Raw genomic sequence first — 12,282 nt, 5'->3', positions numbered from 1 at the left:
GGCCGGTGTCCCCCACGGGTCACTGTCAACACTCATCTCCCCACAGGCAGCTGCACACTCCGCCCACTCTGGGACAAAGCACAAGGTTGGGGACAGGAAGGGAGGGGGGTCGGGTTTCTGACGGGGGCTCTGTCAGGGTAGACAGACCACTGCCCGCTTCTCCCCCACCCCAGGTGTAGAGGAACAGAAAGGAGACGAGAGGGCTTGGGATGTCAGAGTAACAGCCCTCGTCTCCCTAATGGCTCATCTGTCCCCTGCCTCTTTCTCAGTGCACTGCACTGCCCAGGCCCACAGTCCTCACCAGGGCACTGCCTCTCCCTTTCCCTAGGAGAAATCTACCTATCCTGTCATTTCTGGAAGTCCACCTACAGCCTTTAAGTTTCCACCTCTCCTTTTTCCTGTCAACAGGTCACACGGGAGGCACAAGAGGGGACAACAGCCCTGCAGCTCTCCTAGGACTAGCTTCCTGATGGGTCTCCCCACCAGCGCCCCTGAGCCTCCCTTCCAGCCAGGGGCAGGGAGGCAGGAACCAACCTCCGCAGGGCTGTCGACCAGGCTTCCCTTCCTCCAGGGGACACTCCCGTGCATGAGGAAATCCACCACCTTTGAGTTCTGGAACACGGCCCCCACCAAAGCTATGGCCTTGTCCACAGCCACCACCATCCGGAAGAGGGCTTCGAGCCGGGCACCGTGCTGGGCACCCTCCTGCCGCACCGCCCTCACCAGCTCCAGGACCTCTGGCCACCCGGCCTGCGCGTCAGCTGAGGGAGAGGAGTCGGCCCCAGCCGGGCCCATAACCCGGGAGGCCTCCAGCCGATGCAGGCCCTGCTCCAGGTGGCCCATGCCTTGGCACACACACTGCAGTTTCTCCGTGACATCTTCTTGGAAATGTAAGAGCTGGTCAACCTTCTCATTCAGCACGTTAAGCTTTCTGTCCATGGTGGTTAAGCAGGCTTTGCCCAACCCTGGCAGCCCTTGGGCCCCCAAACTCTCCTTGGGGGCTCCTGACATCCTGATGAAGGCTCGCAGGGGTGAGGAAGTGGAAGAGCCACAGACCTCTGGTTTTCACTTGGGCAGAGGCGTCTGGAAGTTCATTGTTCTCTAGCTAAGGATCGCCTGGGCTGCTCAGGGAGCCCAGAGGACCAGGCTCTCTCCGAGCCGTTGCCTTTGCTTATCTCCCACTCTGCCGTGGCCCGAGTGACAGGCTGGGCTTGGCCCAGGCCCTTCTCCTTGGGGGCCCTTTGACATCATGGTAGCATTTAACATTCCTCTCTGAGAGGCTGCTGATGGGCAAATATTCTAAGAATCTGCCCAGGGCAGGCAGGAGTTCGGGTAGCTGAAACTAAAGGTTAGAAGAAAAGGGATCCTTTTAGGTCACGGACCTGAAAGCTGGACTCTACAAGGGGGCCTCAGGGATCCCAGGGCAGAGTAAGACCTTTAGAGGCCCAAAGCATTCAGGAGCAGCCAGGGTCCCACCCAGCACACACCCATCTAATTCACAATAAGACGCAAGACCAAAGCAGAAAGAAACATGAGGCCATTCAGCAGCGTCCTGATTTTTGCCATGATGAAAAATTTGATGCTTCTGCAAGTTAAAAACAAAATGTTGATGCTCCTACTGTGCTGATGCCCCAAACGTGTTCAGGCTGCCTGTGGGGTGAGTCTGTAGGTTCCTCCCCACACAGGGCCCCCAGTCTCTAATCACTGGTACCTAAAAATAGAGGTGAGGGGCAATGGTCTCGGCTCCTCCCCAAGTGTCATCCCACAGGTTGTGTTCCTGGCAGAGCCCTCTGGGGAACATTTGCCTGCGACCCCCTGCTCCCTCAAGGATGACTGCGCAGGTATCAGGGACCCAGTCTCTAAACTGAAACAGACGCGGTGGGGCCCTAGAGAGCAAGGGAGCCTGTGTTTCCTGTGGTTTCCAAATGTTTTAGCCCCAGAAACCCTTGGTCCCAATGAAACTTTCACTGAAGTAGCAATAAATACAACAGACAAAAGGACACACTGAAGCTGACACCAAGGTGGGGTGCGAGGGGGCACCCGGAGCCTCAGCTGCCCAGAGCAGTCCCCTGACCCACCTGCACCCGGGGCCCTCACAGAGAGAAAGCAAGGCCAGACGGGGACTCTGCCCAGGGTCACCCCAGCATGCAGCCTCCCGGGGCTAGCTCAGCCGTGGTCAAGGCCAGCAGCAGGGAGGGGGCGTTAATGTCCCCCTAAGCTGCCTCCTTCTGAGTAAAAGCAATTATGAGGATAAACTTTGACCTGGAACTCTGCCATCTAAAGCACCTTGAGATCATTTTGCTATTTTAAGCTGTAGGTGAGCAGTAAACACGGTGTGCTGGCTCTGCAAGTGCAGCTTGACCTCAAGCCCCTCACTGCCCACCCTCTGTGGGGACAGCTGCCCTTAAGCAGCCCATGTAGAAATCCAGACCCATTTCTGGGAGCAGTCGGGGGTCATTGGCAGAATGGCCCAGAGCGTGCTCAAAAGAGCACTGGTCTGTTACATTAACTGTGATTTAAAACGCACAGATACTCTTCTTGGAAAAAGAAATTTGGGGCATACTGGACTCCTGTCCCTCGTGCGGACTCACAGTGTGCAGGATCTCATCCACCGCAAGAAGAAACCAGCATCTGACTAGGGAGTCACTTCCTGCTTTATACTTAATACTTCTCTAGGGAACTTGGGTTCCCTGGATCAAACTTTGGGAAGTAGCTGCCTAGAGAAATCTCCGGAAGTCTCACACCCAGACCATATCTGGCCTAAAGAAGGTGCTGATAATCTTTGTGAAATGAAGTCCCCACCAGTCTGAAGAGACAGATGCCATCTCTGGGAGGGAGTTCCACCAACATGGAGCACAAGCTGCTTCAGTGTGACCGCTGCTATAGAGATTGTCAGGGCAACCTGCATCCAGGCAAGTCCTGGGCTAATAAAGCCTGGAAAGATATCTTGAAAGTCCAGATGAACACAAAGGACATAAATAAATGTCCCAGACACATATTTACAATCAAAAGCTAATTATTTAAATTACAAAAGGATTTGCCCCAGGTCTCCCTTAAGCAGCAAGTGATGGCAGGGCAGCTAGTTTATTCCAAATGTGGCTGCTGCATCATCCACTCTTCAGAACCACCTCGAAGCCCCTTGAGGCCAGAACAGTGCTCACCCGTTCTGGTGAGCTTGCCGTGCTCACCAACATGCCTGGCACGTGGATATTCAAAACAGCTGAACAGAAGCAATGAACTAAGGAGGCTCCAGCAGGAAGCAGGATGCTGGGCCGACCACTGGGAGAATTGTGGAAGGAGGGGGCCACAGCTAGGGTTTGCCAGGACAGATGAGTACAGGGAAGGAAGCCCTCTCGACTCCCAGAAGCAAGCTCTGGGAACCTCTGGGAGAAAGCTCAGAACATGCCAACAAGACAAGTCCTTAGGCCTCTTTGATGACAAGGAGCAGCCTAGAGGACCAGATCTGAACCCCTTTTATTTCTCGGCCTACAGGAGAAATGAGTTTATGAGCACATGGGTTCTCTGAGGGCTGATGCATGGCTTCTCTCCAACTCTCCCAGATTTACAAGACACAACAAGAGCCATGGGCAATTCTTTCTGGGCAATGGCGCTTCCCAGAGGATAGGGGAGGCATTCCACCCACCGAGTCAAGAGGACGCAGACCAGAGAAGACGCAGCCCAAGTAGCAAATCCAATGATGTCTCATCTTTTCTGGGTGATGACGGGCAGGTGAGCCACTGCTAGAAAAACACAGGCTGACCTCTGTTTGCCGTAGGCTGGGGTCAGTGTCCACCAAACCTAAGACTCATCCCTCATCTTTCTGGTGACAGCCAGCTTTCCCTGAAGAAGCCCAGAGAGGCCTGTGGACCCGGAGACCCCAGGTGGAGGAAGAGGGGAGCAGCAATGAAGGCTGAGGGGCCCATCCAAAGCAGTGGTGCACCTCCTCCCCCACCCTCCCTGCAGAGCAGTGTTCTGCTCCTGGAGAAAGTCAATGGTCCACAATTCAAAAGTCCTATGTACGGGCTTTGGGGGGTCCTTTGGGAGTACCTCATCTGATCCTCAACAAAGCCAAGCAGATAACAAGCCTCAACCACCATCCAGGTTTCTGTGCCTTATTCTGAAATATGCACAGATAAAAAGGGATTACCAGGTACTCAAAGAAAGCCCGCAAGATGAAAAGGGGAGCCCAAAACAAACAGAAATCTAATTAGGGAGGAAATGGAGAAAACAAGAAACAGAAGAAAGTTTCAGAAAAGGCTCTCATTAGTGACCACAGAAAAGTGTGAAAGGCTGTTCCATTCATTAAAAAAGAAGAGGGTGTTATGGAAAAAGAACAAGCATAGAGTAAAAGAGAGGTCTTGGGATTACAAATATGAATGTTAAAATTTAAAAATCCAACAGAGGGATTAGAAAATAAGGTTAAGATAACATCCCAGAAAATGAAAGTGAAAGATGAAGATATGTACATTAGGAAAGGAAACATAGACAGTGGATCCAGCTGGTCCAACGTTTAATTAACTGGAGTTTCAGGAGGAGAAATGAAAGAAAGAGGGAAGGAATTTATCAAAGAAATACTACAGACATGCAATTTTAGAACAGAGGAATAAAGAGAAGATTATAAAATCTCCCTGAAATTTAAGAGGAAAGAAATCACATACCAAAGGACTGGAATCAGAATGACATCAGACTTATCCCAAACACAACGAGACGCAGCAAGACAGGTCGGATGTAAAATTCTAGATGAGAAAGCATTTTCCCTTATAATTTTGAAGACATTGCACCACTGCAAGAGGTTAGAATGAAGAGTTTTAAGACTTGCAAAGATGTAAAAAATTTATGCACCCTTTCTAAGGAAGCTGCTTTGAGGATAAAACCCAGCAAAACCAGTGACTAAACAGATGAAAAAAACAGAGCTCCAGGAAACAACGCTTCAGCCTAGACCCAAAGTTGAAGCAGGAGGATGGAAAGTCCCCAAAAAGGAGGACTTCAGAGGGGAAAAAAACAGTATACAGCATAATGTAATTAAAGACATGCAGTAAAATGTTAAGAGCTGGGGGCCTGGTGTCAAACTATCTGGATTTAACACCTGCCTTTGCCACTTAATAGGCAGGATTGTGGGCCAGTTTATTTAACCTCTCTGAGTCTGTACTTCCTGGACTGTAACAGTAGCAATGCGTACATTTTCATGGACTTGTCAGGAGGGTCACAAGAGAATGCTTGCAAGGCACCTGGACCAGAGTTTGGCACACAGTGAGCGCTCAAAACGTTAGCCGTCAGTATGATGTTAGAGATAGTGCAGAAGGGGAACAAAAGGAATCAGAGACGCCAAGAAAATCTGAATTCTTACAGGAAAGAATGAAATTAAAGTACATGATTGAATTTTCAGTGAATAATATTTATATATTATTATATACAGTATATAATATTATGCCCTAATAAAGTAAATACTTTTTAAAGTTAAAACTGTGATATTCAAATTGCAAGAATTGGGGAGGAAAATGGGGAGAGCTAAGTCTTCATTTCTCATAAGAGGAATTCCATAGATAATACACACAATTGACGGGGAGAGAACTGGAGGCAAGTACCAGGAGGAACAGCCCAGAGACTTCAGAGTGTTTGCAGCTGGGGAGCAGGATGAGAAGCAGATTTTGCAGAGCTCAAGGGCTCAACATTTGGGGGGAGGCCAATGTGTGGGAGACTTCGTAGATTTGTAGACTTATAGCAGGTGTGACAGCACGTGGCCATGAAGGGTCTTGTTCTCATAAAATCAAATATGACCATTTTCTGAGATGGAGACCATGTACAGAGGAAAGGTGTACTTTCCTACTTTCACACCTAAGTGCTCCGATGGGCCAGCTGCACGCCTGGAACTTAACCTCTCTGCACATAGATTTCCTCATCTGTAAAGGGGACTCATAATGGTGCAATAACCGCAGGGCTGTTTGCATATTCGTGTAAGTGAAACACAGCCCCTGGTACCTGGTAAGTACATGAAAACAGCAGAGACTGGAAGCCACCACTCCTCACCCATGCGCATCACACCCTAGACGGTCAGTCAACAAGGACTGCAATGTACTCAGTCACCTCATGGTTGGGTGGGGGCAGGAGGAAGAGCGGGTGTCTTCCCCATCCTAAATCAGCTCCCCCAGCCACAGAGCCCAGCCCAGACCACCTCCTCTGCATGCACCCTGAGCTGATGTGCACTCAGAAGGTACAAGCATGTCTTCCACTAAGCTGAGCTCACTCCCAAAAGGGAACTAGAGATGAAACAGAACCACAGAAAGTCTCGCAGGGTTCAACACGGGCAACTTTGGGGTTATCTGCATCCCGGCCTTGCCTGCATTAGTCAGGAAAGGCCTGCGCTGACCGTCCCCAGCTATGCCCACCCACCGAAGCTTCCTGCTGACGGAGTTTCTTGGGCCAGGGGACCCAGGTCTGGGGAACAATTATCACCAAGACTCCCTTAGTCCCGTGATGCTAACAATTGCTCCTCAGGCTCCTACTTCAAAGCAGACCGGCCTGCTTACCGCAAATATCTGGGTGTAATCCGACGCCCGCGGCTGGCCTCTGGCGCTGGGACTGTGAAGTGCCGGAGTGGGGCCCAGAGTCCCCATCCCACTGCTGTGGCCGTGCCAACCCAGTGTTTGCTCTGCCTGGAGATGCCCGACCGCCCGGAGCACTGGGAACGAGGTGAGCTGGCCGGCCAGGATGGCTTCTCTAGAACTCAGGCCTCAGCGATAAGCCTGGCATTTCCGCTTATCTCTGAGCCTTCCCTGGGCCCCAGAGGCATCCAGAGGCTTCGCTTGGTTATCTGCTTTGCTGGGCCATATCTGCCTCCCCAGGGGCCTACTTCCTGCATCACTTAGCGGAGTGTCCAGTGTGAAACAAACACCGTGTGGTCCAAGGGGAGAGGAAAGAAGGGAGGGAGTCCCAGGACAGAGCTGACAGATTCTCAAACCCAGCATCCTGGAGCAGGGGCCCAGGAGATGAGCTGGGACTCCTTGCCCTCAGGAAGTCCTCCGGGACAGAGCAAAGCCCTGAGCAGCCCCAGAATTCTTATTCACTGGGGCTGCTGGCATCCTGGCTGGGAACCTGGTTACTGATCTCCAGGTGGAAGGGACCAGCTATTGCCTCTTCAAGTAAAACCACTCAGGAAGCAACAACTAAAGACTGGGGCATGCTGCAAAGAGGGAAACAACGGTGACCTGCGGCTTCAAACGAGTGAGATGCCAGCTCCAACTCAGCTCTTGCCCTCAGGGAGGCTCCCTGGACAGGTCTTCCCAAGGAAGGAGGCCAAGCCCTCCACACACACTGGCACTTGTCCACAGACAGACAGATACACACACCTATCTCTCCAGGACCCCAACTCACCTGGCCTGGCTGACAGGAACCAGAGAAGGAGCTGCAGACTTTTGATATTAGCTTATTTTTCTGAACTTGACCATGGGCGGACCCTGTGCTAAGCACTTTAGGTGCAAATGTCTTATTTAAACCTTGCTATAAACCTCTAGGGTAGATGACTCTTTATCATCCCTGTTTTATAGAGGGAATTAATCTAGAGAACTTAAATGGCTTACCCAAGGCCACACAGCCAGAATTCTAACCCAGGTTGATCACTCAGGCCATTCTGCTACTTTTAGAGACAGGAAGGACCTCAGAGGCTATAAGGATCAACTCCCTCATTTTGTAGATGGAGAATCTGAGACCCAGAGAGAGGAAGGGACCTTCTGAAGGTCACATAGGAAGTCAGAGACAAAGACAGGACCAGATAGCAAAATGGTTGCCTTCAGAGTGGCCATGGAACTCTCCACCCTGCCCTGTGGGCTTGAGAAGGGTGTGTGTGTGTGTGTGTATGTGTGTGTGCATGAGTATATGCACAGTGAAACTGGCCTCTGCCCACAGGCTCAGCTCTGACAGTTGTCTGAGATGAGGAGGGGGCCACAGATCAGGGACCCCCCCCAGATACTGCATTGGCTGCTTATTCTTTCATAGAAAAATATCGACAGCTTGTCTCCTCTGGCTACCCAGAAAGATAGCCATAGTCCTGCCAGGATGAATCCAGGAACTGTGCTTGGGAATATAACCAAAGTCAAGTTGGCCTCTCTGAAGAAGCAGAGGGAAATGACAGCTGCATGGAAACCTGGCCTGGGCTTGGGGAAGTCCCCTGCTAGCTCTCAGGTGGCTGGCAGGTTTGCTCCCAGGACGTCACGTCTTCTGCAGTCAGCATTCCTACCCCTGGTTGAAGTCTTTTTAATTTGTCAATTCCTTTCCCGCACACCTAGTCCAAATTGTCCCCTGCCAAGCAAGGTCAGATGGAATCAGCCTGAAAATACCAGAGAGGAACATACAGCACCTCCAGGAGCCAAAGCCAGCCCTGCAGCTATTCAGTCATTCAACATTTCAGAGTAACGCTTATTAGGTAATAATTATAGCACTAGTATTTATCGAGCACTTCTATGTGTCAGGCAGTGTGCTATATCTTTACATAAATTACCTTTGCCCCTCACAAGAATTCTAAGAGGAAGAGACCATCATCCCCATTTCACAAACCAGTAAGCTGAGGCTTGGAATGCTGAAGCCATTTTCCAAAGTCAGTGCAAGACCGTATGAAAATGTAAGCAGCCAGACTCCTGAGTCTGCTTACAGCTGGAAGGAGTCTAACTGAAACATCTTGTCTAGAACCCGACTTTGTCTCTGGGGGGCTGCATTTGCCAACTGCCAATTCAGAAACACAATTACATTTGCAGGTTGGAACTAGGCCAGCCAGTTTCATGCCAACACCCTGTGTTGCCTGCCCTTGTCCCAGCCCACACAGGTACTGCGTCCCTGCCTGCAAAGTGCTTTGACACGTGCTCACGTGTACGGTCACCTGAGGTGGATGGATTGACTCCTATTTTACTCATGAAGAGATTGGGTCTCCCCAGGAGAGTCAGCACAGAGCTGGGCCTTGGCTCCAGGACCTGTGTTCGCTGCAGTAGGTAGGGTTTCTGACCACAGACACACACACACACATGCGCGTGCACAATCACAATCACTCTGGGACCTCCACTCACCTGGCCTGACTGACAGGAATCAGAGAAGGGGCTTTTGATATTAGCTCACTTTTCTGAGCCTGACCACAGGCAGACCTGCGCTAAGCGCTTTAGTTGCAGTGTCTTATTTAAGCCCCTTGATTGTGCTGAGTCTTATGAGCTCAGAGCTCTGTTTGTGGCAGGGGGACTCAGAAAGTCTGGATGGGAGCAAGGTTAACACACTGGAACATCAGACAAAGTGGGACAGTCACTAACTCCTGGGCACGAAGGATGTGGGCGGGATGGGGCAAAATTATATGATGCAGCAGTGTTTCCAGCCATCCTGTATCTGATAGAAAGAATTCCAGCTTCATCTGCCCAAATTCTCCCCCTCAATCCCTACCCTCTGAGGAGAGGCTGGTCTCAGGATTTTGGGTGTCAAATCTGTAGAATGGGTAGAACCTGTGGTCTGGAGGAGAGAATTTGGTGAGCTGGGTAGCAAAGCACCAAGAGTGGGGAAGGAAAGAGGGGAAGAGATAGGGAGCAGGGTCTGGGGTTGGGGAGCAGGAGACCTGCCCCATGATGCAAAAGAACAGGTGAGAAAAGCAAGGAGGGTTTGGAAACTGTGGATGCAGTATGTGAACGATCAGCAAAATGAGAAGCAGGAATGGCGTGGTGGCCTGCCTTCCACTTCCACAGCTCCACATCTTTGCAGCAGGTCAGTCACATGATGTCAGCTAACACATGTTAAGGGTGTAAGAGGGAAGTAAAGAAACTGGAAAAAATTTTGCCAAAGTGAGAGGACTTCTTGGAGGGAACAGGACTTGAACTGAGCCTTAAAGGATGGTGAGATTCGGGAGGCCAAGGAAAGGGCAGTTTGAGTGAGGAGTTTGAGTGAGGGTGCCCTCATGAACAAAGCTCCAGGTGGAGCTGGCAGGACTGGCCTCCAGCCAGGAGGCGTCAATGGAGGCCCAAATCATTCAGCCGGCAGGACCCTTAAGAAAGTGGACCTGGAAAATCAGGAAGAGACATTTAGACTCGAAGCAGCAAGATACAGAGACAATAATCCTATGGAATGTGGGAAATAACATGATAAAATTAGTACCTAAGAATGGATGGAATGATTACCTAGGGGTAGGGGATTGACGCAGAGGGAACACAAAGCCACTTTTGGAATGTTGGAGATATTTTGTACCCTGGTTGGTGGTTACATTGGTACACTCATAATCCAGGTTGGCAGCATTGAATTCAATAGGCTGGAAGATTTGTGCATTGCGCTGCATGTAAACCATGCCTTAATCAAGTTCTGTTAGTATGAAAAAAGGGCGAAGGGGAATGGATGGACTTGACAGCAGGGTGCAAATGGATTGGGAGGGAAGGGGATCATCATCCCCACAGAAGCTCAAATCAGCAAGTGTTTACCAGTTCTGGGATGTATGCTGTTGTCAAAACACAGGAGCACTAAGGAAGTGGAGTGACATTCGAGAGAAGCCTTTGAAAGTTCCTTTGCAAGTGCGACTGAGGTTCCAAGGCCCTCATTCCACCACCCTGCAAGCCTGCCACAGAAGCAGGACCCCTTCCCTCTGTGGGCCAGGCTCTGAGTATCTGTGATGTTCCTCCCAGATCCAAGAGGTGAAGACCTACCCCAGAGCAAGTCGCAAACCAGCAGGTGCATACATTAGAATCCCACCTTCGTCTAATATACATATATACTAGTAACGGCTAATTCTGCATGAGAGAATTGCAAATGATCTATATTTTCTGTATTTCATTTATATAATTATTCTAATTTTAAGTGTGTTATTTGTGTTATTAAACAAGTTTGTTTTTCTATAATAGTCACAATTCACCTGGAGCCACAGGAATTATTCTAGACAGACAATATACACCAGAGAGAGGTTTAATTAACCAAGAACAGAGAGAGACTCCCTCAGGCACCCAGCTGACAGAAAACAACATTTAACAACCTTATAGGGAGGTATGAGGCCAACTGCTTAGCCTTAAGTGAACAGAACACACGTATATGTAACTCAGAGGACTCCTCAGATAGTAAACCCCCGGGGGACAGAGCAACAATTCCTTTTTGCACTTTGCTTTTTAAATAGATTTTTGCCCCTTTCAACTTGGGAACAAATTTCAAGACTCCATGTGCAACTCATAAACTACGAGGTAGAATTAATTTGGGAGTATTTTAGAGCAAAGTTGGCAAATATTTGGGAACAATCAGCACCTATGGCATTCTCAAATGATTTTAAGCACTCATAAGGATTACTAATCACAGCAATGTTTGAAAACAGTTCTGAAGTCTGAATTATACATGCAGTTCCCCTAAACCTGTGCAAAACCAAAGACAAATCCATGCACTTAAAATTGTTAGTTATTTATTACCATTTTTTTTTAATCAGACGCTAAATAAATGTGTTTTCCAGAAGGTCTACACGTCCCTAATGCACGTGCTGAAAACAGCCACACGCAGTAAGTTTACCATCTGCACTTACATACCACCTTTCATCCATGGATCCTGAGTGGTCTGTCAGAAATGCTGTTTTCATAAGTCCCCAGTGAGATGCGTAAATATTGTTACCTCCATCTTATTCGCAGATAAACTTAAACACAGGGGCAGCTAAGTGGCTTGTCAACGGTTATAACCCAAGACAAAATCCATGCAAACCACTCTCTGGTCTCCCTTCCTCCCTTCCTCTGCTGACCGTGCCTTTGAGCTTTCTCGGCCTCGGTTTAAATCATGCACACAGGCCATTGTTTCCCTGGTGATGGAGGTGGCATTCTATTTCCTGCCCTGAATCTGGCCTGGGGCCCTGGCTGCACCACATTTAGCCACAAGTGCATCAGCCATGCGTGAGTGGGGACAGCTTGGCTCCTTGGAAACCTAAGTGGCGTGTGTCAGCTGGCACCAGCCTGCTGAGAGCCACTCCAGGCCACGCTGCTAACTCCCCCATTACTAGCCCAGAGCGACCCATAACGAAGGCAGTGACGTCTCTCCGAGAGCCGGGTGAACAAATGGAACAGTTCAAAGGCACACTCTCTGGCTCGGCTCCAGTCCAGCCCTCGGGCAGAAATAATCCTTACCTGCCTGGGACCCAGGCCCCCAGACCCGTCCAGCCCTCCCTCTGCTCATTTCTATGGACAATAGAGCAAAGTGTGATGGTCACTGATTACATTCCTGATAGGCAACTGAATTTGCACTTCCAGTTTCCATTTGCAGTGTTTATTTTTATGGTTCATTAATGAATGTGTCCTGGAATGGCCGTTC

At 49.8% G+C, this 12,282-nt stretch overlaps 1 protein-coding gene across 3 annotated transcripts in view; it reads right to left on the bottom strand.

The window, feature by feature from the left end:
- The window catches only part of MYLK3 (myosin light chain kinase 3), a 42,693-nt gene extending 30,956 nt beyond the window's left edge, over nucleotides 1-11,737 (bottom strand). The window contains exon 1 of one of the 3 annotated variants that reach the window (XM_074370816.1): nucleotides 11,510-11,737. In XM_074370816.1, coding sequence (XP_074226917.1) covers nucleotides 11,510-11,563 — 54 coding nt within the window. In that variant the 5' untranslated portion in view covers nucleotides 11,564-11,737. Of the gene's footprint in view, nucleotides 1-534; nucleotides 1,306-6,527; nucleotides 6,675-11,509 lie in introns of those variants that run through there. The other 2 variants (XM_074370815.1, XM_074370814.1) reach the window with 2 other exon arrangements.
- Nucleotides 11,738-12,282: the final 545 nt, after the last annotated feature.

This window comes from Camelus bactrianus, chromosome 9 (genome assembly GCF_048773025.1).
Source record: "Camelus bactrianus isolate YW-2024 breed Bactrian camel chromosome 9, ASM4877302v1, whole genome shotgun sequence".
Taxonomy (NCBI): domain Eukaryota; kingdom Metazoa; phylum Chordata; class Mammalia; order Artiodactyla; family Camelidae; genus Camelus; species Camelus bactrianus.
Note: the sequence above shows the minus strand (reverse complement) of the source record. Positions and strands in the feature narration are given on the sequence as shown.